The 26,157-nt window shown below is 40.9% G+C and overlaps 2 protein-coding genes across 2 annotated transcripts in view; one reads left to right on the top strand and one right to left on the bottom strand.

Annotated features, from left to right (window-relative positions):
• LOC118224695 (probable cationic amino acid transporter) overlaps window positions 1-16,204 on the top strand; it is a 36,437-nt gene extending 20,233 nt beyond the window's left edge. Inside the window, exons 3-8 of the mRNA XM_035412315.1 lie at window positions 2,695-2,931; window positions 7,212-7,429; window positions 7,824-7,970; window positions 10,643-10,851; window positions 11,254-12,131; window positions 12,509-16,204. Coding sequence (XP_035268206.1) covers window positions 2,695-2,931; window positions 7,212-7,429; window positions 7,824-7,970; window positions 10,643-10,851; window positions 11,254-12,131; window positions 12,509-12,861 — 2,042 coding nt within the window. The 3' untranslated portion in view covers window positions 12,862-16,204. The remainder of the gene's footprint in view (window positions 1-2,694; window positions 2,932-7,211; window positions 7,430-7,823; window positions 7,971-10,642; window positions 10,852-11,253; window positions 12,132-12,508) is intronic.
• A 4,728-nt stretch (window positions 16,205-20,932) lies between these two features.
• LOC118224893 (claudin-11-like) lies at window positions 20,933-24,618 on the bottom strand. Its single transcript, XM_035412726.1, has 3 exons — window positions 24,070-24,618; window positions 23,272-23,436; window positions 20,933-22,002 (listed from the first exon to the last, which is right to left on the bottom strand). The coding sequence occupies exons 1-3, from the start codon at window positions 24,293-24,295 to the stop codon at window positions 21,740-21,742; spliced, it is 654 nt and encodes a 217-aa protein (XP_035268617.1). The 5' UTR covers window positions 24,296-24,618; the 3' UTR covers window positions 20,933-21,739.
• Window positions 24,619-26,157: the final 1,539 nt, after the last annotated feature.

Raw genomic sequence — 26,157 nt, 5'->3', positions numbered from 1 at the left:
CCAGTGTGGGTGAAGATTTTTGTCTAGCCCAGCACTGACACATGAATCTACTTATCAAGGTCTTGATTGAAGACTAGTATTAGTTAAGTAGTTGAATCCAGTGTCATAGAGCTTAGCTAAAACAATAACCTGCCCCCACACTGGACCCATTCACATAGCACCCCTGCAACAGAGACTTACTCAGTGGAGGCAGTAGTTTGTCCACAGCTGCATAAACACTATTTAAAATGTACGTTCCTTCAGGCCAGATGTAGGCTGATAACCATCTCTCAGTGCACCAGGCTCTTTGTTTCCTAACACAAGGGTTTAGATTGCTTCTACCTCAAAGTATCCTTTTATTAAATCGACAGGAAGGCCTTAGATGGGCTAATGTATTTCCTTGATTTATTTATTTATTTATTATTATTATTATTATTATTAATAATAATAATAATAATAATAATAATATTATTATTATTATTATTTTATGTTTTGGGGTGGGGGCGTGGGGCGGTGGTTCAGTTCCTTTGGAATAATTATTAGTCCTAATAAACTAGTTACGAGTTAGCTATTTCTATTATTGCTAGTTATTGATGTCAGCTGATGACATCAGTTATTGAAGCAGCAATTGTCATTCTACCTGTGTATTTTGTGGATGAACATGTCAGCAAGCCACATAGGGGCATTATATCCGTACTCATCCCAGGTTTAGGAGACCTGTTTATTCCATTCTGGTGAACTGACTTTTGCTGCCAAAAGAAACAGATCATTGCCTTAACTGTACCTGGTTTTGCTTATAAAATTTGGAATGCTTTATATTAAAGTCCCACGAATTACCCAAGAAACGGTTCAGTCTTAAGGCTTCTACATGGTTCAATCAGACTGCTGTTCAGAACGTCGGAGAGCAACGTTTGGTTAGGGGGGGGTCTGTGTCCAAAATTTGTAACTGTAAAAAGTCCACGTCCACTTTGGCCTGGTGTGCAAAGGGCAGGGTTTCAGGTGGTCTGCAAATTCTCAAAGGTTGTTTGCCAACCAGAAGTAAACCTCAGAAGAAGAAGAAGAAGAATGAGAAGAAGAAGCTTACTGCAACTACATCGCTCACATGAACACCTTTGAATATGAACTGGGTGTGTTCGCCATTATGCACATTTGTATGACTGTGTCACAATTATAAAAACACACAAGGCTCATTCCAATCACACGTAAATAAAAACACACCGCTCTCTATGACGGACAGTTTCTTTCCCCTCCTTCAAGTTTAGCTACTTTTGAAAATGAACGAGCAACAACAATGTCCAACTTGGGCAGACAACGTGTCATATGAACCAGTTCATTTGAAGCATTTGGAAGACTCTAATGGCAACAGTGGCACATTATTAACCTGCTTATTTTGCATTTCCTGTTGTTTTAACACCAATGTATGTCATGAAAGCCCATTTCTGTAACATGCTAGTAACGTAGTGTAATAGAGGCTGTTGTTTGTAACGAGTGGGTGTTTCTACTTCAGTGACACTGCAGTAAATTAAGATAATTCAGTCATTAGAAATAGGAGCTTTTATGTAAAGCATTACCCAAAATCATAGAAATTCAGTCGAACTCTGTACTTGATAATCAGCATGATACTGTAGAGGTACTGCAGGCTCACCTGCAGAGCCAATCAGAGCTGCCCAAACCATCTCCCTCTGTGTGTGCTGGCATGCTCTCCAGCCGTAATGTCATTCCACAGGGGTAATTGATATCTAGTGTGAATCAGCCATTAACAATGAACCCCTGTCTAAGGCCACATTATGTTTAAATGTATAACATGGGTTCTCTAACAATTGCTAATCAATGGCATCTGCTCTCAAGTAATTGGAGTGAAATTGTCTGTGGCTACTCCTGAACAGAGGTTATATTAGCTATATTGACTGATTAACAGACAGAGGTAACTGGAGAAGACTCCTATTGAAGCGCAGAAAGTGTGGACACCTATTTACTGAAACTGCCACCTGCCTGAAGAAAACAAAGACAATGTGAATGGTATTGTGAAAACCCTAAATACAGTTAAAACGTGGAAACGTTAAAGAAAAAATCTTAGAGATGCAGAAATATTGGTTCTTTTTTTACATTCTCTGTTTTTCTACCAATATCAAATGATTGGACTCATTACTACAATGCCGGTTCAGAAGGTCTTGGAGAAGCATACAGAGAAGCATATACCTCCCCCCAAAGCACCAGGCAGCCCCTTACATATTCTGTTTTCCATAACTTTTGCTGAAAAATGTGCTAGAGGGAAGACCAGCTTACACAGTAGAATCCCAGGATCAAGTTCAGCGAGCCCCTCCTGTCATTTATTGCAACAGAAAAAATAACAAAAATATAGCATAGCCTATAGTTCAACTTGTGATTTTAGGAAGAACTAAAAGCAAGTTTGATACAGTATATTGCCATAATGATTTCAGTTATTAAAATATAAGAACCTTAGAAGTTCATCTGCCCCACAGCCATTTGGCCCTATTGCCCTATTTACGTAATAACTTGTAAAGAGGCACTGAACCTCTTCTTATCAATCAGCATCTTATCCTATGATGAAATGCTGTTTTTAAATGAATAACTGTTTTTTATGAATTTAGGCTAAAGCCTACAGACAGCACCGCCTTAACATGTCTCACTTCCTTCCTGAACCCCCCTGCCGCCCCCCCCCCCCCCTCCCCCTCCCCACACACCCACCTGCAGGAGTGTGTTACGCGGAGTTCGGCGTGCGTGTACCTAAGACTACAGGCTCAGCCTACACCTATAGCTACGTGACCGTGGGCGAGTTTGTGGCTTTCTTCATTGGCTGGAACCTCATCCTGGAGTACCTGATTGGCACAGCGGCGGGGGCCAGTGCACTCAGCAGCATGTTTGACTCCCTGGCCAACCACACCATCAGTCGCTTCATGATCAACAACATTGGAACCCTCAACGGCCTGGGTGAGTGAATGGGGACAAGATGATCCCCCAGGGTCTGGATCTAAACACCGCCCTCGAGTAAATGCCCAGTAGGGGCTTGGATCTGAACATTGCCCTTGAGTGTGCCTTCTTACAGCACTGAACAGCAAACACTAGTGTATGTAACTTAATGCAGGCGTTTTCATACTTTCTCCCCCCAGGACACACTTAACAAGAATTTATATATCCTGCAAACTTCCCCTGATTCAAAATGCAAACCCAGATGGGTTCAAATATGGAATTTAAATGTACTGAACATTAAAGCAGTTATTACACAGTTACCTCACCAGGGTTGGTAGGTCTGAAGGAATGTTGATTTCAAGGTGCAAGCACAAACAAGCCGTTGGTATGCCTCTCTAGGAATACCCAGCTGCATTCCCTCAGAATCTCTGCTTTTTAATAATGAATTCACACCCAGAATCTCTCAGTGAAATACAATTCTTCTTTCTATGAATAATTGCTCAAACATTCATTCAGAACAGCTGTTCTATTACAATATCTCTTCTCCTGGAATCTATTTTTAAATCTTTTGTTGAAGGAGAGAGGACACTCCTGCCCTCCTCATCGTCATGACCTTTCACTTGAATCAAACAGAGGAAAGTAGACTGAGGGTTATAGACAGAGATGATATCACAGTACAGAAAGTGCTGTGACAGAAAAACGACCCCCTAGTGGCACAGGGGAATTGTTTATAGGTTGAGTCAGCTGCCCTAGGGAATGCACCACATGGTCTCCCCAGAAATCTGTCCTTTTTAAGACTTGGCTCTATTAAAATCATTCTCCTTGTCAAATATTTTGTCTAGAAAAAGTGCCTGTATGCCCATCTGCAGGAAATGTTCCCACAGACTTCAAGCTATTGTGACACCCCTGAAGACCCACATTTTCAGATTGCACCATGGCTCCCCTGAACCCATTCATACCATCCTGCTTCTTTCTTTTTGATTTTTTTATTTGGATGGTGATTTTATAGGTATAAAGGTTAGGTGTAAAGAGAGGTGAGCTTCGTATCGACACTTTCTTTTGTTTACAGGACAAATTGTTTGTTTTGCTAACTTTACACGTATTGATTGTAAATAGGCCTTCTGTGACTTGTTGGTGATATCACAGTTTTGTATTCCTGAGACTAACACTGATGTTCTCCCCTTTTGTAAGTTTCTCTGGAGAGCATTGTCTGCTAAATGTTTGTAATGCTGTCGTATTTGCTCTCCTGACAGCAGCCTGGCCTTCTCCTGGCCTGGCCTTGTGATGAAAAAGTGCATTCCACAGGCACTTAAATCACGACTAATTCTTCTGTGACGCTCTCTGTGAGCTGCGAGGCGATGGGGGATGAGTCATATTCGACCCTTAGCCCATCCATCCTGGAAAACACACCCCTTGTTTTGCAACACAATACCAGTTATGCGAAAAAAACATTCAGAGTCCAGCATGCTTTCTACAGTGAACAGAATTGTCTAAGATTTTGAATCACTGCTTGAAGAGATCCAGGGGCCCATGGGTCATAGTTCAGATTTCTCTTTTTTTTTTCTCACAAATACAATAGTGCAAATTTCATTTTGGTGATCACTGAACATCAAAAGAAAATGAAAAAAAAATGAATATAAGTAATAAACGGAATGATGGTGACAGACACCATTATTTATTGCCTCCATAATTATTGCTGAGCTGCAATGGCATTTGAGGAAATCTTGAGCTCACTGCATCTCTCTGTTTGTCTGGGAAACACATGTAGCAGCTGCATAAAGGGTAGAAGCCATGTCAATGTCCCTGGAGGGAATGAGAGAAATAGATGAGAAGAAGGAAGAGAGAAAGAAAAGGGAAATGGTGTGCACATGAGAAATGGAGAACATGAGGGGAAACTAAAAGCTGAATAAAAGGAGTGGAGGGCAGGGAGATGACGCTGCATTGTCATGGAGATTAAAATTGGTTAGTCTCCCCCAAGAAACCTTTCTGCCTGCTCTGCACACAACACAGAGCCAAGCCCTGAAAGCCCTCAACCCAACTCAATTTTGCATGTCCTCCACTATACAGGAGTGCAGGAGTAACCTGTGACCCCTGACCTATGACCTGCTGTGGGACTGGTTGTGGCAGGATGTAGCTGTATGTATATATAGCTGGATGGCATTACAGTCCTGTTTGAATGTCCTCTTTATAAAGGAAGAGCACAGTTCTCTTGCACTTGGATGCATGTGTTATAACTACTGCATCTTGGTCTGCTTCTGTGACAGAATCACTACTTGTCCTATGCAGTGCACATATGTGGGAGGGTATGTGCGTGTATTTAAGTCTGGGACAGCCTGGGTTCAAAGGGGGGGCGGGGGGGTGGGGGCGTAGTGGAAGAACAGCTGAGGAGGCTCAAATTTCAAGCATCACCATAACTTGGTTTTAATAAATCAGTCATCAAAAGAAGTGGGACGATGGCGGGAAATGTACACAAAATACAGCTGCATATGTTTACGCAGAAGCTATGCGAGGGGGCAAAATGCCTGCACATTCTGTGCATGGCCTTGCTGGCGGCGGCTTCTGGCAGTAGAGGAAAACAGATGCTGCTCGTTTACCGTAATAAAAGCTTTGACTGTCTGTGCACGGACATGCCGGGCACTGGGAAATGGCACTACCTCCCAGTAATGGTTTTTTTCCGGTCTTCGGGGAGGTCTGTGACTACAAGTGGTAATGTTGCTTTGTCACAGTAAGTAATGAGTCTTTCTTTTTTTTCCCAAAATCATTTTTCTCAAAAAGAAAATCCCTCTCCTGGGAAATTCAGTTTTTCTTTTTCTTTTTTTAAATTTCAGGCTCCGTTGCGAGCATGGTCGAAAGAAAACCGAAATGAAAGCGATGTGCTTTGGCATGCTGCCTGTAAGCCTCTGCTCAGAGAGAGATCTGGGCTCCGGCTCATTAGTGTCTGCTCTTTGTGAATATTCAGCATGGCTGTGAATGTGTTGTTTTGAAGCTATTTCTGTTCAGTGCATGATGCTGGGTGTTGGAGCCAGAACCTTTGGCAGTACCTGAACAGCTGAACATAGAGAGCCTTAGGCCAGAGGAGTGATTATTCAATTTGATTTACAGTGTGTTATTTCATTTTTATGACTAATTTGCTGTAGTAAATAGGTTTTGACTGGTTGAGGGGATGGAGGTTGTTTTTACTGATACTGGACCAGCTTCTCTCTTTGATATAAAATGGTTGGATTTTTCTACCCGAGGGGTGGTAAGATTGTCCTGGATCAGTTGTTGGATGAAGACTATAAATGCTCCCCTTCCCTCACCAACAGATTTTGTTTAGTAATTTCTGTTCAAATAAGCCAAATACTACCTTCCACCAGTTAAAATACAATTCACACATGGGCGAAGCTGACTATTCTACAGCTAACATGTAGCAGACTAGCCCATGTTCATGGGTTCTGGATGCTTTGTTTTATGTTTTGGCTCACCTGTGTGTGTGTGTGGGTGTGTGTGTGTGTGTGTGTGTGTGTGTTTGTGTGTGTGTGTATGTGCATGTGTGTGCGTATGTTTGTGTGTATGTGTGTCCCAAGGGGAAAGTGAGGGAAATCATGTGACTGCTGCCCCCAGGTGTCAGCAAGTCATCGCTTCCTTTTCCTGCTGGAAAGGACGAAACAATCATCAAATCAGAAGGGCACCTCCCTCCACAGCTGGGTCTTATTTTTGTCCCAAATAGCAGAATAATGTGCATTAATACACAGGAATGCATGAAATGGGAGTCATAAACATGGGCTTTCTTAACAGGGTTAACTAAGGCAACTCCTTCAATCTAAAAATACAGTACCTCTTTCATATATCAAAATAATGCAGAACAGATCCCTTCTCCTGGATGGTTTAAAATATGGAAGACATCTCCCTAGGGGGGTTATCCTCAGGCAGCAAATATTTTCATGGCAACCAAGTGTAGATACGAGTAACTCAGAGGTTGCAGGTTCAATTCCCAGGTGTTGAACTATGCTGTACCCCCATGAGCTCTTAACCTAAATTGCTTCAGCTAAGCAAATAAATATATACTAGTAAAATATGTTTCTATATGTGCTCTGCAAGTCAGAGAAGGTAAATGCCTTTCCATATGTCTGTGCTTGCATACATGCATGTAGTTTTTGTGAGAGAGAGAGAATCAGTCTGTGTGTAGTTTTTTTGTGAGCATATGTGTGCATATGAGTGTGTGCATGTGTGTGTGTGTGACGTGCTATGTTCCTGGTGTGCTCTCCTATCTGATTAGCCATGTTCCATGCCTCATGTTTCATTTTCTCATTTTCTATCAGGGAAGGGTGAGGAGTCGTACCCGGACCTCCTGGCCCTGGTTATTGCCATCCTGGTGACAGTGATCGTAGCCCTGGGGGTGAAGAACTCTGTGGGGTTCAACAACGTGCTGAACGTCATCAACCTGGTGGTGTGGGTCTTCATGATGGTGGCCGGCCTCTTCTTCGTCAGTGGATCCAATTGGGACAATGGCAGGTTTCTGCCTTATGGCTGGTCTGGGGTAAGCACTGTTACGTGAGGGAGTCCATCGGCTGTTCAAATGGGAAGTGATGTCACCCCACCAGCCATTCTCCTGCAGGAGTGTGATTAGTTCCCTTATCTGGGGATGTTGGCCCATTGAATGGCATTTGAAACCCTCAACAGATCCATGTTACTTACTGATGCACATAACTATCATGACATTCCCAAAAAATAAACGCAGATCAGATGGTCTTTTAATGCTCAATGCTGAGTGTTGCATGTTATTATGGCCGGATTAAGGGATTGACCATATCCATTATAACCACTGGTACTTAAACATGGATTATATTATCAGCACTAACTTCCTGGAATTTTACCACCTTAGATGATGTAGTCATATCGGCTTTTTTACTATACTTTTTCAACGTCTGTAGGTCATGCAAGGTGCTGCCACCTGCTTCTATGCCTTCATCGGGTTTGACATCATCGCCACTACAGGCGAGGAAGCCAAGAGTCCCAACACTTCCATACCCTACGCCATCACCGCCTCCCTGGTGACCTGCCTGACGGCTTATGTCTCCGTGAGTACCCAGCAGCCACTGCTGCCAGACATGACCAAGATCTCCTCCACATTTCATGTTCAGAGCTCAGCTTCTCTTGCTAGTTTACTTTTTCTCACCCTTATTCTCTACCAATGTAGAAAGCCCAGTTCTGTTTGCATGCCAAGCTCATCGCATCCGTGTTTTCAGTAGAACGCAGGCAGGCACACACTCTCCTCAGGCGCATGCCATGTTAGTCACTACTTCTGTTCACTCCTCCCTTTCTTGCAACATTTTGTCTTTGCTTTGAAATAATGGAATAGGAAGAGGTTGTGGGTTCAAGGCCCAGGTGAGGTGCTGCTGTTGTACAGCTGAGTGAGGTAATTGGGTAATTGCTTCCAATGAAAAATATTTAGTTGTGTATGTGGATTGTTTTTTTATAATACAATAATATTAATAATAATAAGAATAATTAGGAGAAGAAGAAGGAGAAAAATCACGAGAAGAAGGTCATCCCTGTTTCTGGTATAAATTATTATTATTATTTTTTTTTTTTACTTACTTACCCTCACAACACAAGGCCTTCCACAATCTGCAAAATTTCAGCATCCAGTGTAAAAAATTGAAAACTTTTGGAAAAGTATACAATGTTTACCAGCACTTTACAATTTTTGGCTGGACCGCAACAGCAGGGCCAGCCCTACAAACGCGAATGTCTGTGACTGAGTGAGTGATGAAGTTACACCATTGGTCGGCCGAGTTATGAAGTTACACCATTGGCCAGCCGGTCCAGCCATATAATAGGTTTTGACCTGGTCTTGTTTCAGTTCTAACTGAACCCTCTGATTTGAGCGTAACTGTCTTTCCTGCCACTAAGCAAATGCTTTCCACTGCCTTCAAACATTGCATAAATCAATGTGCATTGGGTAGTGCAGACATTGTCCTCATTTTGACCTATTGTAGTCATCTTCATCTTTAACAGAATTCCTTCTGTAGATTTAGTCACGTCAGCCCTATTTTATAGAAAACCAGGTGAGAAACAGAGCTAGTTCAGAGAAAGATGTATGGACAGAAAATGCAGGCACAGCGATGAAAACCTACCCTGTTTGTCTGTTGTTTGCAAAAACAACAGACAAACCAGTCAAATGATAGACTGGCAGATACAAGACCCCTTTTGTTTCTCTGTTACTGAAACACAGCAATTGAGCAGCAACTGGAGAGAGAGGCACACATTTATTTTTAGCCCCAAATTTATGAGATAACGATGTGGCATCAATAACTCTCTGAATTTAAACAGTCAATTACAAAGAGTATTTTTATTGATTTATTGCAGATAATGATTTTTATGCAGATAATGATAATGATCTAACCATGTTTTTTAATTTATGTTGTTGAAGCTTATGATGGAAATTTTTATTTTTGAAGAAGTGCATTAAAATATGCGCTATTGAAACTTTAATGGATTTTTTAGCCAGTGCATTTAAAATGGCACTTTTCTCAAATTTTGTCACGTATGTCTACGTATGTGTACAATGTGTACAGTTGACCCACTCAATGAATTGGCAGTTTCTGTGCAGCGACCCTCTGGTTTAATGGCTCTCAAAGCAGCAGAACATTTAGGGTTCCTTTCTCAGGAAATTGCACCATGTTTATGTCTTACCTCTCTATTTGTCACTGATTCATAGAGGGGTGGATTGTGGGTAATAGCTCTGCCCTGTGACTGGTGTTTTTAAGATGCTAATCCACCCAGACATCAGAGGATAAGCTTTGACCCCATATCACAATCTGGATTTGGTACCCTCTCTCTTTTGCTATAAGAGTAACACCAAAGCCATTTCCCCAAGTAATTTGCTAAAAAAAATAACAACAACAATAACTTTGTGTGTGCATATGTCTACATCATTTCGCTCAACACAGGCTGCTGCATGGTTTTCAAACAGCCACAGAACAGAAGATATTTTTTTTTATGTATGTGGGAGTTTTTTTAATAAAATATTGATCTTATCTTTTTATATAAGTAATATAATTGTACATATTAAAAACAATACATGTTATTTATTAATGGAAATAGAGGATTAATAATAATAATAATAATAATAATAATAATAATAATCCTCTGGACCCTAAAAATTCCTTCTTCCTGGAAGGATGTAAAAGAAAATAAAAGTTGTCAGATACAGCAATGTTCTTGAAAGGTCATTGAAAATTTCTTCAATTAAAAATTTAAATCTTTTCCTGCAAGTAAAATGTTTGTATTTTTATTGTTAGCTCACTGGTTTGATGTCACCAGGAACACGGTTTATCAATCCCCTGGCTTGTACCCACCCCCAGAATTTAGTGGTGGCTCATATTCACTGCACGGATTGGCAAGTGTGTTCACATTGGTACAATAACTGCACATATACCCCCAGGAACAGCCTGATGATGTCATCTTCACAATGGCACAATGATGGGAATTTTACTATAACTGCGGGAAAAAGTATGCTTATATGTGATTTATATGTGTCTTCTTGAAATCATATATCCTTAAAACCTGATTTAAAAGTCAACCATAAAGATTAAAAGCATTACAGTAGAATGGGAACCATGATAATAATAATCAGATGTAAGGGGATTGGTTTTGAGGAGTTTTGGGGTGGGGGGGGGGGGGTTCCAGGTGCCGGGGGTGTGTACTGCTTGATGGACCAGACAGATCACAAACCAACGCCCCACAGGTCAGCGTTATCCTAACCCTGATGGTTCCCTATAACGACATCGATGGTGACGCGCCACTGATGGAGATGTTCGTGGTGCATGGGTTCCAAGCGGCCAAGTACATTGTGGCCGTTGGCTCCATCGCAGGGCTGACCGTCAGCCTGCTGGGCTCCCTATTCCCCATGCCCCGAATCATCTACGCCATGGCGGGGGACGGCCTGCTTTTCAGGTGAGAGCCCGTGACCACGCCCCTCGTCCACCCAGGAAAAGACAGAGAGCGTCTTGGGATATGCTGGCGCAGTTAAAGAAATTTCCCCTTCTGCTCAGTTGAGATTTTGCGAAAATGAATATGAAGAAGAATGTTAAGCACAAGTCTTTCCAATACCCAGGTTTTGTCTCTGATCTGTATCTCTCTATAGCTTTTGACCAATTATGATCCCTGTGCACCAGCACAATGATGGTGACTTTGTGCTGTAGAAGGTGCGATGCTTTGGCACTATTAACTAAAATCATGAAAGACCCTATGGCCCTTGGAAAAGTAGTGGTGTAGTTGGCTCTCTACATATGTACCTGTATGTATATTTGTATGTGAGTGCATGTAGTTGTTTATGTGTGTGCGTATTTCTCTCAGATTCCTGGCCCATGTGAGCACGTACACAGAGACACCAGCGGTGGCCTGTGTGGTTTCGGGGTTCCTGGCATCCCTGCTGGCCTTGCTGGTCAGCCTGCGGGACCTGATCGAGATGATGTCTATCGGCACCCTCCTGGCCTACACCCTGGTGTCCGTCTGCGTCCTCCTCCTGCGCTACCAGCCCGAGAGCGACATCCACGGCTTCGTCGACTTCCTGACCGAGGAGGGCGGCAAGAAGAAGGAGGGCGTGCTGGCCGAGTGCGAGAAGGACGCCTGCTCCCCTGCCAGCGAGGGCGAGGAGTACGGGGGCCCGCCCAACAACACCTGCGGCGCCAAGAACCTGCCCTCACTGGGCGACAACGAGATGCTAATCGGAAAGCCAGACAAGTCGGCCTATGCCCCCGGCCACCCCAACTACGGCACGGTGGAGATGGGCTCCGGCATCGAGGCGGATGAGTCGGAGAGCGTCTACGTCATGAAGCTGAAGAAGCTCCTGGGGCCCCGATACTACACCCTGCGCATCCGCCTGGGCCTGCCCGGCAAGATGGACCGGCCCACGGCCGCCACAGGCCGCACCGTCACCACCTGCGTCATGCTCCTCTTTGTCCTCATTGCGCTCTTCTGCTCCTTCGTCATCTTCGGAGCCCAGCACATCTCCAGGAGCAGCTGGTGGGCGGTGCTGCTGGTGGCCTTCATGGTGGCGCTGATGGCCGCCCTGATCTTCATCATCCTGCAGCAGCCCGAGAACCCCAAGAAGCTGCCATACATGGCGCCATGCGTGCCCTTCGTCCCCGCCTCCGCCATGCTCGTCAACATTTACCTCATGCTCAAGCTCTCCAGTATTACCTGGATCCGATTCGCTGTCTGGTGCTTTGTGGGTGAGTGAGTGTTCCTCCTCAACGCTCACTCTACCCAGACAGACTGAGTGATTGTGGGAGCGTTTGCCAAATCAAAGATCATAAAACATAAGAGAAATTTAAATCAAATTAAAATGTCAGTCAGATCATTGGTTCAGCTACACGTTTATTGTATCATTATATTACAGTATTATTACATATTTGCTGTTTGTAACAGAGAAGCCAAAAGCTCACAACATCGGTCATGGCATGTTGTGGACAGTGTATGGGAGACTGAAACAGCGCATTTGGTTATTTGACCATATCTGTACACCACCCTTTCGCACGTGTGTATTTGTGTTTACTGTGTGTGTACATACTACAAGTGTGTACATGTAATATGTGTCTGTGTCCCACAGGCCTGCTGATCTACTTTGGTTATGGCATGTGGAACAGCACCCTGGAGATCACGGCCAAAGAGGAGGAGGCTCACGCTAGCACCTACCAACGCTACGACGCAGGTGTGGATGACAGCTTTGCCATGGACGAAGACCTATACCCGCAGGACGATGGGAGCCAGTACCAGGGTTGGAATGCCCCTGAGGAGAGGGGTTGCCAGTACCAATACCAGTACCAGCAACCTCCTGCACCCGACGAGCTGGACGACAACAGAACCTCCTCACAGGGCAAGAGAACCAAAAGCAAAGGCAAAACCAAAAAGGGTTTTGAGGCCCTGGTCGCAGACGATGAGATGGACTACTCACCTGAATGACTCTTTGGATAAATGTTTTTACCAAGGCCCTTGAGTCTAGAATGTTATCTTCCTGTTAGCTTCTTCTACCATTCTTTCTCTCTTTCTTTTCCCTGTATTTTATCCTTTCTATGTCCTTATTTGGTTATTTTATTTATGATTTTAGTAGACAGCTTCATTTGGTTGAGGTGACTTGACACTTAATGTGTTGTTTTAGATGACCATCTTCTCTGGGGCAAAAATTCTACAATAATGGCTTGCACAGGAAACCTGTCATTTAAGATCAATGCACAGGGTGTCCTGTTTCTGAAAAATATTCATTTGAAAAAAGAAACATTGCTGGAAATGCACCCAACTATGCTGCTGAAGGCAGTTATTTCCATTACATATACCTCAAGAAGCATTCAGGATGCTTCCTGAAGCATGCTTCTTTCCTATGACACCAGGAGGTACTTTCCCTTCTTTCCATTCTCCCTCTCTCTCTCTCACCCTCTTCAGGTGGCTATGGATTTTTGTGAGAAATAAGTTGTGCACCAGTTGTGTCTTCTGCAATGTTAATTTCTCATCAGTGCCACAACTTATGCAGTTTAACCCAGCCAGTAGTATAATCGAAAGGTCCGTCTCAACCGTTCAAGCTGAAATGATTTGATGCATCGTATGAATGCTTATAAATAGGCACGTCTGAGGACAGTACTGGTGGTGATGGATGTTCTGTTCCTTACTTTACAAAAATTTACCGGACTCTTGAATAGGAGTGGCTAGTCCTGTTCCTGGAGAGTTGCAGAGTCTACTGTATTTCATTGTACCACATCTTAGCTGGCTTTGTGTGTCCAGACAGATGGAATAGAAGAGCATACTCTCTGGTTGCTGTACTGAGTCTGCGTCAATGCTCAAAGAGTATATGCCCCAAGTATTCCTCTGGTTGTTCCCTTCCAGAGTATTGATTTTCATTCATCAACACTAGGAAGCTTAGCCAGATGTCACAGTCTTTACACAACCCCCTTCAAAGCCCCACCATGTGTGTAAACATCTTTCGGCCTTGCTTATATTGTATCTTTTATTCTTTTGTTCAGTGTGTTTGGTGTTGGATGCTGTTTGTACATAAGAGGCTGATTATAGGGTGTAGCCTTCTGTAGCCTTGAAGCTGTTTTTCCAGTTCATTGACTGCATTAGAATGCTAGTTATATATGACAAAATAAGCTACAATTTAATATAACTGGTTCATGGGTTTAGTTGGTCAATTATGTTTTGGCCAGCCATACACTTTATTGTGGGTATTCTTCTCAGAATGTCCCCCGGGTGCCTTTGAAGTCAGGCCAAGGCCATGTAAAAGGTCAGGTGTACTTTGCAGGGTCTTCAGACATGCAGTGACATCATTGTTGGTGTGAGGTGAACCTGAAGATGACACTTCCTTCCTGTGTGAGTCTCTACACAGGCTTTCTCATGTGTCCCCTCTGTGTCATTCTGCGGCATCTACCACCAGGAGAGAGTACAGGGGGATTGGTAGCGAGAAACAAATAGTAAACTGGACTTAGCTTGCAATTGTTCCTATAGGGCATAGCTATAATGCGAGAGAGAATGATATAGATGGTTCCATTACTGCCAGTTCTGAATACTGTTTTCTTCTGCGTTGCAGTATGATTCATTTAATCTCCATAGCTTGTGTGTAGCTGTAGACACATGGCTAGAGTGGTTTTAAAGAAATTTGGGATGAGGCCCCAAAATCAATCTAGTTCCATGAAGAAATTTCCATCCCTGCTTGCAAAGAGAGGCCTTATCTTTGTAGTGCACTAAATTCTGCCCTCCACCCTATGGTACTTTTCCTCCATATAAACCTCCCCATATCCCACCAATAGACAGCTCCCTGACTCCTATATTGTTATATCAACACTAGTGTGCTTCCTGCAAGATTACAGTGATGTTATGAGTGCACATTATATGTCAGCCAATTTTCATCCAGAGCAGGAGGTCACAATCTCTGTGATTGCTGAAGATTATCTTTGAAAATTGACAAGCTGACAAGTTGGCATGCTCAACTATGTGTTTAGCCAGAAAACAGTGTGTATGTATGGCTGAATGGGAAACAGGACAGGACTTTATTAACATTGTTCTTGATGTTCTGACATTACAGTAGGGGGATTGTTACAGTATAACGGAAGTTTACAACATCTACACCCTTACAGTAAAGGTGTGTTTCAGGAATGGTTTTGGACAGTTGAATGGTAATGAAGGGTTCAGTGCATAATGTCCAGACAGTATACTAAAAGATACAAATTGCTGGTCTCTTGAAAAATGCTCACACCCTTATCTGTTTTTATGGAATCCTTCCAAGAAGTAAACCAAAGTTGGAAATCCATTTGTCAAAACATAACCTGATTAATTTCCATTAAATTCCAGTTAGGTACAGCAAATAAACTGTTGGATGCAATAGACACAAAAGGAAATAAAGCTGTTTTTAACAAGCTGTTCATAACCGTCGAGCAATGGGAGAATTAGCAATCAGAACACTACAAATGGGTGGAGCTACCATATTCTACCAGTAATTCATTGATTTGTACCAATGATTTATTATTTTTTGTTAAGATTAAAATATGTTTATTGGTTTAAACAAATCAGTGACTGACAGGATATTGTAACTCCACCCATTGTGATTCCTCATTTTCCCATTAGTAGAAGAGACCTTTGTCTTTGGGTAACATGGGGTGCGAGTGATCACTGTGATGGGTGGATTTTGGTGAGAATGTATTAGAAAACATTTTGGACTGCGCCCCACTTGCCCAAGCTCCCTGTGAAGAGAAAAAAGCTTATTTTTAATAGTCTTTCCTGGGGGACAGTATAAACCTCCAATGAAAACATTTTTTCTACCTGATTACAGAACCCAGATTTTTCCAAATGGAAAGAATTTAAGTGAAACAGACAAATAAACTTGTGTAAGCATACAAACCTATTTTGTTACTGATCATTAAATGAAAATGTTAAAAAAACACTTGTCACTATTGCTTTTAAAGTCAGCTACTAAAAACTCCAAAAAAGACAAAGAAAATATACAGTATGTATGTCTTACCGTTGTCGTCTTTGTTTGGCTTCCCCTGTAAATTTAATGTGTTTTTGCTGTATATTTTGTGAATCTGGAATGAATTTGCTGTATGCTGATTTGTTGGATTTTTTTCCCTTGTGTGGTTTTGCCCCCGTGGTTCATATAAAGACATGTTGAAGCTGCCTTCATGCAACAATGAAATTTATTTATTGCAGATATGTTATCAAGTGTATAGCGTGTCTCTTACTTTACCATTGTTTGATCACAATATATCATAAACACTTGAAATAAATATTTCATAAAAATGTGTATATTTTACTAAAGCAATCACCAGCCCAGATCTCTTCCTTACTGTGTGTCAGTGTGTGAATTTGCAATAAACCATAGCTTTACCATTCAGAATTTTCACACAGAAGAACCACTTTTTCATGAACGTGGTAAAAGAGAGGTTATTCATTCTGACAAGTTACTGTCGATGTTTCCACTGCAAATCGGGCTGACTCTAAGTATCTTATTTCAGTCCATAAACACAGTTTACCAGGGCCTTTTGGAATTAATGTGATCAATTGTATGACCATCAGAACTACCTCATATTTGCGTGTCATTAAGGTGATGAAAATACTATGGGATAAATAGCACTTGCTACTTTGTAGTCCAAATCAGGTAGAATATTACAGCTAATTAATTGATTAAGAACTTACTTCTATTTCCTCTTTTTAATATGTAATATTTTAAGTTTTATGAGAAGAGAATTTCAGCTTTCTTTGATGCTCCTTACAGATTCAGATTCATTTATTCAACCCTTGTGCTAGTACAAGCACTGCTAACCATAACCAGGTTGGTTATCTAAACAATGATATCAAGTAATGACATCATATTTTCAGTGGGGTAGTCCATACACATGCAGCTTTGGCTCACCTGTCTCCCACAGATGGTAATTAGTGTCTTATATTCTCCTTGTAGCTATTCAGCTCCAGCCAATCAGGTTTACTAAAGACGTAATCATATCCTGTCAGAAAGACAAATGTATACTAACGTCTCAGGTATAATACTGAATGAAATCTGTGCATTGAATTTACAGAGGCTTGACTTTTGGAATTGGAATTACATATCTGCAACACACTTCACGTAAATGGAATGGCCTCAGAGAATTACATTAGAAAAACTCAAGTTCAAGTTTGTTGAGAGATAATGTATGCATTAATAATAAGTGCCAAATAATTATGCACACTTCCTGGAATCAATATAGATTAGTCATGGCAGTTAGGTTACATCTGATACATTTGTGTGCTAGTTTCGTTTATAAATTTGATTATATGCTTATCGCAGGGGAGACACAGGAGACAGTGAGTGGGCGATATATATATATATATATATATATATATATATATATATATATATATATATATTATTTTCCAATGAAATTATACTGACTGCCACTGAGAACTGGGGCCAGATAAATTGTGTAAAATTATCATAAAATGGTGCCCAAGATGGCTGCCTTATGTGCATTGAGTTTTGGAGTGTGAACCCAATAAATACATTTTTTAGAGGTGCCATTAGGTTGCTATCTTTATAGTTTTATATTTATGCTTGGCAGTTTTTTGGCTGCATATTGACTGACTGAGTTTTTTTTTTATAGTGAGTTTGCCCTTTATATGAGGAAATAGTAGAAATGCCACCTGTCCTGAATATCACTATGGAATTCCTTGTGAGCTTCAAGCAATCAGCTTTTCCAGCAAGCCCCCAGATAAGGAAGATGTTAACCAAAGAGGGGGTTATTTGGACGTCAATCAAAAGAGGATGTTGAGGGTGTAAAACACCATGCACAAAATTAATATTATTGTTGGCAGAAGATTTGACCTTGTTAGGCCTCAACCTCGATCTTAGAATGTTAATGACTCTAAACTAACCAGAGTCAAGATAGTGAACAACATATCAGCCAACCATGCTAGGTTCACAACTGTCCTCATGGCAAACCCCAGATAGCTTCTAAACCCCTTAACTCCAAGAATTTATAAAAGTAATTTCCACCTGGTTTGCACTACTCGTAAATAAAGCCTTACTTTACTTAACTTACAACAAAACACAGAAGAGAGATTGTGGCATTATTTAAAGGGCACATGTGTACCATCAAGATTATGCATCAAAATTTAGGAAATATGTGAATGGCTGGACCTATTGGGCCAGTCCCAAACAGACCCATTTGAGCTTGCGGTCTACAGATTCAAAGGGTGCATTCCAACCACTTATTTTTTACCTTCTTGCTTCCTTTCTTTGCCTCCTTTCCTAATATGGAAGGTCAAACGGGTCAAAAATATGTGAAATTGACATCTGGAACCACACGTTTTCAATATGGGTGCATTCCAATCGCTTATTTTATCTTCTTGCTTCCAAGGAAAGGACACAGGGATGAAGGAATCAAGGAAACTTTTGTTAGGCAATTGGATTGTAATGTAATGTAATGTAATGTAATGGATCGTCCTGGCTCTTTCAAGCGTCAGTTTGAAGCCACATCAATTACAGATGTGGCAGATGGGGAGAGGTGGATCCACAAGTTGATCATTATACATTGTACATCACGCGTTCTGAAAAAATACTTTACTTCCACAAAGGATGCACTCATGTTTCCTTGCTGAAGAATTCATCAGGAACATTTAACGGGTTGGAATGTCCACAAAGATGAGATACCTTGATCGATTTCCGGGTCAGCCAAGGACCATGGAGACAAAGGACTAATAAAATTGGAAGGCATCCATGTTGACAACGTGTCATTCCAGATGTCAATTTATCATATTTTTTTACTCATTTGACCTTCCATACTAGGAAAGGAAAGCAGTTGGAATGCACCCTTTAAACTTGGCTCCTCGCCTCCTCCTGCGAAGGATACGTCGATAGATGTATGCTACTGCAGAAGTGTTTTCATTATTTCTAGGAGACATCATCATGCTTACACCCAAAGGGATTGAAATACCAACCCACAGAAACTGACATAATCCAAACTTTAGAGCAGAGATGGCAGAGAACTTGCATTTTCCCCAATAATGGAAGCTATTTAGCCAAATTTGTGTGTGGTTCAGTACATTATCAGACTTCCTACCCAATAACTAGATAACCAACAAGAGATAACAAAATGTAAGTTTTTTTTTTTTGTGGCCCATATCCTACAAATTCCACAATTTAAGAAGTGGAAGCAGGTTAAGTTATTTGCTTGTACATGGATGTTATAAACAAGACTCTAGACATAAATAATCAGAAAGCTGCTAAAGTCCAACTTCAGAGTTTGGCATTTTTATACATTTCCGTTTGGCTTATTCAGTAGCCCCCATTTCAGGGCACCATAGTGTTTGGGAGAAACAGTTTCTGATTAGTCAGGTGTGTTCAATTATTTCTTTAGTGTAGGTATAAGAGAGCTTTCAGGATCTGGGATTCTAGGCTTCTGATTGCCTCTGGAGCCACTTATTAGCATTTGTCAAAATGAAGACCAGAGTTGTGCCAGTGAAAGTCAAGGAAGCCATTATGTCAGGGCAGTGTAACATTTGGAACATATTAATGTTAAGCAAATGAAAGTTGTCCTGTTTAGTACTTAGTTGCATGTCCGTTGCATGCAATGACTGCTTGAAGCCTGTAACCCACAGACATGACCAGGTGCTCAGTATTTTCTCTGGCGATACTCTGCCAGGCCTGTACTGCAGCCATCTTTAGCTTTTGCTTGTTTTGGGGGCTAGTTGCTTTCCGGTTTCTCTTCAGCATATGAAATGCATGTTCAACTGGATGATTTTTCAGTTTTTGGCTTTAAAAAACCCTTGTTTTGGATCATTGTCCTTGCTGTAGGATGGAGCATCGTCCAATGAGTTTGGATGCATTTGCTTTAACTTGAGCAGATTAGCTGCTTCTGTACACTTCATAATTGATTCTGCTGCTGCTATCAGCAGTTATATCATACACCATACCACCATGCATACCCAAACCATAACATCCCCGCCACCATGTTTCACAGAGGATGGGGGGGGGGTGCATTTGATCTTGGGCAGTTCCTCTTGGCCTCCACACTTTTCTCTTGCAATTTCTCTGAAACAAGTTAATTTTGGTCTCCTCTGTACACAAGACCTTTTTCCAGAATTCTGCAGAATATTTTAGGTGCTTCTCAGCAAACCTTAACCAGTCCATCCTGTTTTTGTGACTAGCTAGTGGTTTGCATCTTGCAGTGTAGCCCCTGTAGTTCTGTTTGTAAAGTCTTCTGTGGACATTAGTCTCGGACATATCCACGCCTGCCTCATGAAGAGTGTTTCTGATCTGTTTTGGGGTTTTTCTAAATTATGGTGAGAATTCTTCAGTCATCAATTGTAGAGGTCTTCCTTAGCCCACCAGGCCCTTTACGATTACTGAGCTCCCCAGTGCTATCGTTTCCTTTTAATGATGTTCCAAACAGTTGATTTTGGTAGGCCCATGTCTCTGAGTTTTCTTATTTCTCAGCCTCATAATGGCTATCTTCACTTTCATTGACAGTTCTCCTGTCCTTATGTTGTCAAATGTTAATAAAAGACTCCAAAGGCTATCAAAAGCCTAGAATCAAGACACAGAAAGCTTTCTTATATTTGCACTAAGGAAGCAATTGAACATACCTGACTAATCAGAAATGCCTGTAAATCCATTTGCCCCAAACATAATTATTGTGAAGCCCTGAATTGGTGGGAGGAGGGGGAGGGGGGGACTATATATAAAAAAAGTGGTGTAAATTCTACATGGTGAACTGAAATGTAAAGATACCCTATAATAAAACGTGAGAATCTGCACTTAACCACATACGAATTGTGGAGTACAGAGCCAAACATTACTACTATATATATATCACTATATATAGGATACTACAGACACAGTGTGTATATGCAATATAGAAGCAATCAATTATTACAATTAAACAATGAACCTATTTCTCCACTCATGGATATGTAAAAAACATACAAACTAAAATGTAAATGGGTCTAGAGCATATGCAAATATATATTTAGCCACACGCCTACAATAAAAAAACACTGCTATTGCAGTTTTTTGAGAAACATATCTTTAATAAAAGAAACAACATACTGAGCGTAACTGGGCTAGACATATTGCAATAAATAACCGCCCTTCTTGGATGTAAAATTCAGAAAAAAAAAAGTTGAAGAGGAAAAGTCTTTTGTAAGTGAGTCGCTCCAATAGACTGTCTCCTGTACGAAGCACTGGCACCACACCCACTAGAGCTATGTGTCAGTCATGGGTCAGACAGTGCTGATTATGGTAATTTTCCACACAGAGACACAAATACAAGCAAAGTCCTCCATGGTGGGAAGTTCCCAAATGTCACTTAAATCACTTAAACTGCAGCTATTCAAACTGTACATATTTTATCATTTGCATTCACAATAACTGGTTTAAACATACAATTATACATTCATAAAAAAACAAATATTTCCAATGGAAAGTTAACATTTATGACAAAAATATACATTTGTATCAAAATGCAACAGTCAGGAGAAAACTGAAGTTTTTGATAAGTTCCCTTTAAAATGTGCACCCCCCAATGCCATGTAGATACCAGTTCAATGGGCGGACCAAGATGCCGGTGTGAGTGATCACATAAAGTCTGTTGGGGGTGAATGTCAAATCAAACACCTTTTACCAGAAGTCTGACATAGTTAAACAGATCTTCCAGAAAAGTGTGGAGGTGGGGGGATATAGTCTCTGCATTTCAGTTCGCTGTACATACCATTCATATGTACAATGGTTCTCCATAATTCCACAGGCTCCTGACCCATGAAGTTCATTTTCCCTTTGAATGGGAGGTGTTTAGGTTGACTCAACCCACCCCGCCCATCCAGCTCAGACGTGTGCACTCTTGGCGTGGTTGGCAGAGGAGGAGGAGGTGGGGGCAAAGTTGGCTCCACCCTGCTTGGAGTAGTAGAAGCGGTTCTCTGCATACTGGACAGGGCGGTCACTGGAGCAACAGCTGATCACCGAGCCCCCCAGCAGACAGAAGGCGGAGCCTACCCAGCCAGCGTACAGGGAGAAGCCAAAGGACATAAGGCCTTGCTCATGGTGCGCACCAATGGGGAACCACACGGTCGACACAATCCCACATAGAGCTAGGCAGAAGGGCACAGACAAAAAGGCATTACCAATCAATCCCTGAACTGCGGCCCATCTTAAAGTTTCACACATCACTGCCTCTCTGTCTTTTTTGGCTAACTTTCACTTTGCTTTAGCCATTATGGCCATGATTCAAACAAAATGTGTCCTTAATTTTGATTAACACTGAACTCCACAGTTTTTTGTGGCTTCTTCCCTGTAGTAGTTTGGGGAAAAATCTGTTTACATTGTGGGGAAATAGAACATTTCTGTATGCACTTGTAAGTCAACAATAAACATTGACTTAATCTAGGCCTGTGGTCCCTTGTGCTTGTCCCCCACCTACCCTTCTTACTGAGAAAATTCCCTCTATTTTACTTGAAGATTTGATTACTGACAATCAACACAGTTGGTTTTCTGTCTGAAAGACTACAGCCTAAATGCAGTCAACATTTACCATGAACTTTGGCTTTAAAATAATATCAAACATCAGTATTTTTCTTAATGGACGGTTTTGCAAGTTCTGCAGCCACCAACATTAATTCAGCAGTCTGAATTTAAGAAAAATAAAGAAATACTCACATTTATTCCTAAGTCAAAAGACAAAGGACACATTTATGGTTTGCATAAATGCCACTTTACAGATGAAGTAACATTTTCATTTTGAGATGAGTTAACAGTTAGCATCAATCATTCCCTCAGAGAAGGTGGTACAATAGTTCCAGTGTGGTAAAACTCAACGGCCCCTGGACTAATAAAAGTTTGAACCACACATTCACAGTATGTGCTATTCAGGTCCAGTGAAGTTTAACCTGATCATGCATTTATGATTAGGAAACCTCTCTCTTTATGAAACAGGATGTAGGAAGCCCGTGGCTCATTTGGGACTGAGTAACAGGTCATCGACTACAGTTCAAGGCTTAAGGTGGGGCAGTGATGAGAGAAGGCCTCCGGTAGGAGACAGCTGGGGTGGCAATTAGGAGGGTTAAAAAAAAAAATTATATATATATATATATATATATATATATATATATATATATATATATAATTAAAGCATATGCTTTCAAACTGGTATTGTAGGTGTCTATGGCTTTTAAATCTACTGAGGATATTACAAAATATAAAAACAAAGGTGCTTTTTAATTGAATAGCTTAACTAAATTCCTATATATGTATATATAAAATGTACAAAATGATGCATGCATAGCTAAAGGCCGGGTAAGGATGAAAGCGACGCAAATATAAAGACATAACAAGCAGCATCCTGTAGTGAAAGGCGGGCTCACCCATTAGGAGAATCAATACCCCTCCCAGAACCGAACGCCTGTGCTTGGCGCTCTCGTGTTCATTTCCCAGGTTAATGCAGGGCATGGCCATCAGCACGAGCACCATGGCGGGCAGCCCGAGAATGGAAGCCGTGATCATCAGTGCGCGAGATGTCTGGATGTACGCTGCGAACAAAATCGGGTGCAAAAGGTTTTTTTCAACTGAACCCAGTTTTAATGAAAATCCCACAAAATGTATGGGTCCTATGTCATTTTTCAGAGTGAATATGAAGCTATACGGGTTCACGGAAAAATGGGTGATCTATAAGAAAAGTTACCATTAGGCCTACTCGCAATTATCAACAGCAATTATATAAGAAAGGTTTCTGCAAACCATGATGTGATTTTTGTATTGCAAGTAGCCTAACCTCAAGTACACGCAGTACAAACACAAAAACCACAAAAGGTAAGCACCACAATAAAGGTTTGTGTACAAAAAAGTTCTAAACTATTTGCAAAGGAATACGTTTTTATGAGAGCTGGAATAAATAAACTTCCATCTCCCCTTAAATGCATGTAGGCTAAAGGAACATGATTAGCTGAACTCGTTTCGAAATTAAGATTTTTCACCAAATGTATTAACAGCCCAATAACGGGGACAATGCTTTTTCTTTATCATTTATTTTAATTAAAATACTATTTAAAAAATAAAGTTTAATAAATGAGTCCACATTTAAAATTAGGCGAATGATATTTGCTTGCTCAGAACGCAATGCTCTCATTGAGATTAAAAGGTTAAAAGTAGGTTAAAATTCTTACCAGGTAAGGTGAGGATCTGATTTAAAGCAATGCAGTGATATAGGTCCGTAGAAATGACACAATCGGCCCATAAACCTTTGGCGCCCAATTCGTCCATCTTCTTGCAGGTGTGCATGCCATATTTACAGGTCACAACCCAGTCGTTGGTGGCAGTCGCGATAATTATTCCGACCCAGCCTATACAGCTCACAGTAAAACCGCTGAATTGCAGACAGCTTTGCGACATGTTGCTGCTGGACACTAAGGGGGTATACTGTAGTCAATACACTCGGTAGCCTAGGTGTTTTTTTTTTTTTTTGTTTTGTTTTGTTTGTTTTTTGTTCTTTTTTGGACAAATGCTGTGGAAAATGATGTCTGAAATCTCCAAATACAGATAGAGGAAATATTTCAGATACTGGTAATATTTAAATAAGTGGATATTGCGACGAAAAGCCTATAGTATCCTTCCAGAGTCCGTCCAAGTCAGGAATATACAACTGCAGTATTGGGTCGTGATAATTCCATTCGATGAAACCCGTGCAAAGACAAAAAGTTTTTCTTCTCTTGAAATATAATATCACGGCTTTTATACCCAACCGGAGACTCGACAAAGCCCCCAAAACTTTCTGCCAATAGGATTGAAGAGAGAAAGATGTTAACGGTTATGCCTTTCTCCCTCCGGTTTTTTAAATATATATATTTTTTGGTTTTCCATAGCCTACGTGTTTGTAATACAAATAAAAACCAGCAGGGCAAGTTCATATTTTAACTGTACTCCAAATTATTTAGACTCAAAACTGTATAGGCCTATTTTATTTCAATGTCATGTAGGCTAAACTCTAAAGCACAAGCATCATACTGTTTTCCCACTGGATTTTCTCAGTATTTCGTCTTGTTTTTTGCACAACAGCTTGAATTGATCAAAATCATTATTTTAGCAAAATAGCCCATCTGTTCCTCCCAATTCTGTCACTAGAATAACCAATAGTGAAATTTATTTAAAGATCCCGTGCTTTTCAGTGAAATAACATCTTGAGGAGTGGACTTCTACAGATGTTTTATCCATTCTTTAAGCACGGCTACCATCTAGCGGCTGAAGCCTATAGCCGCAGCCTGCGTCTGAGGCACTATCTGAAGTTACCTTTGCACATTTTATGAAGGCTTTTATAAGTGCTTTATTACGTATTTAAACTTAGACTACGGACTTGTGCCATGCTCGGAATGGCGCGATCAATTAGAAACACCTATTTATTTCAAATTGACATAAATTGTTTTCCTTCTCTTTCTATTCTATTTCGTTATTAGCTGATTGATTAAAGCACTTATACAGGACTCCTGTAACCCCCTGAGACCCGGCAGAAAATAAGTTAAAATAGCCATTTTTAAAAAATATAATACACGCTGAAGTGAAAATATTTTCAAAAATATTAGTTGCTTGAATTTTTATAAAATGTTCCTAGCAGTGTATGATTCAGCAGAGTGTATTGTTGTTGAAATTAAGACCAGACACACATGCCCCCCAAATGTGACAAAGAATAATTGCCGTGTTTTAAGTGGGCAATACAAGTAATCGAGGCCTAATAACAAGCAACAGGAATCAATGACTGTGTTAATGTGAGTGAAGAAGAAAAAACCTGGGTTCTTGGAAAAGTTTTTTGAAAGTAAATTATATTTCCACTGATGTAAAGAAAAATAATCTTGCCAGACATCAAGTGACTGAGCAGACAGATTATTTTCATTAGCTCATTTGTAGGTCGGTCTATTGTTCTTCCACAAACCGCAGTATCCGTAGTTTTCATTTGTCCTGTCTCCGGAGAAGGATGACTCACGTGATACCAGTACGTTTCCTTAGGAAGTGTTTTCTTCTTGAAACTGACGTGCGCTGATGTTACGCAACTGTTTGATTTTAGCTCGTGATTAGAAAAAATGTGAGTATAAACTAAATTTTCTTTCATTCCCACAGACAAAAGGGAAGATAATAAGAAGCATATAAACATAGGCTATGGCCTTTATTAAGTAATATTTTTAAATCCACCTCATAAAGTCTGTTATTACTTTCGGATTGATGTTAAATTTCTAGTTCTTTGGACAAATATCTGGTTCTAAAAA

This window comes from Anguilla anguilla, chromosome 4 (assembly GCF_013347855.1).
Source record: "Anguilla anguilla isolate fAngAng1 chromosome 4, fAngAng1.pri, whole genome shotgun sequence".
Lineage (NCBI taxonomy): Eukaryota > Metazoa > Chordata > Actinopteri > Anguilliformes > Anguillidae > Anguilla > Anguilla anguilla.
This window is presented reverse-complemented; position numbering and strand designations above follow the sequence as displayed.

Excerpts from the sequence above, each read along its gene's own strand:
- LOC118224893 (XM_035412726.1), bottom strand. The coding sequence starts at position 24,295 with ATGTCGCAAAGCTGTCTGCAATTCAGCGGTTTTACTGTGAGCTGTATA. Across the intron at positions 23,437-24,069 it reads TCAGATCCTCACCTTACCTG|CGTACATCCAGACATCTCGC; the intron begins GTAAGAATTTTA and ends TTTTGTTCGCAG. Across the intron at positions 22,003-23,271 it reads GGTATTGATTCTCCTAATGG|CTCTATGTGGGATTGTGTCG; the intron begins GTGAGCCCGCCT and ends CCTTCTGCCTAG.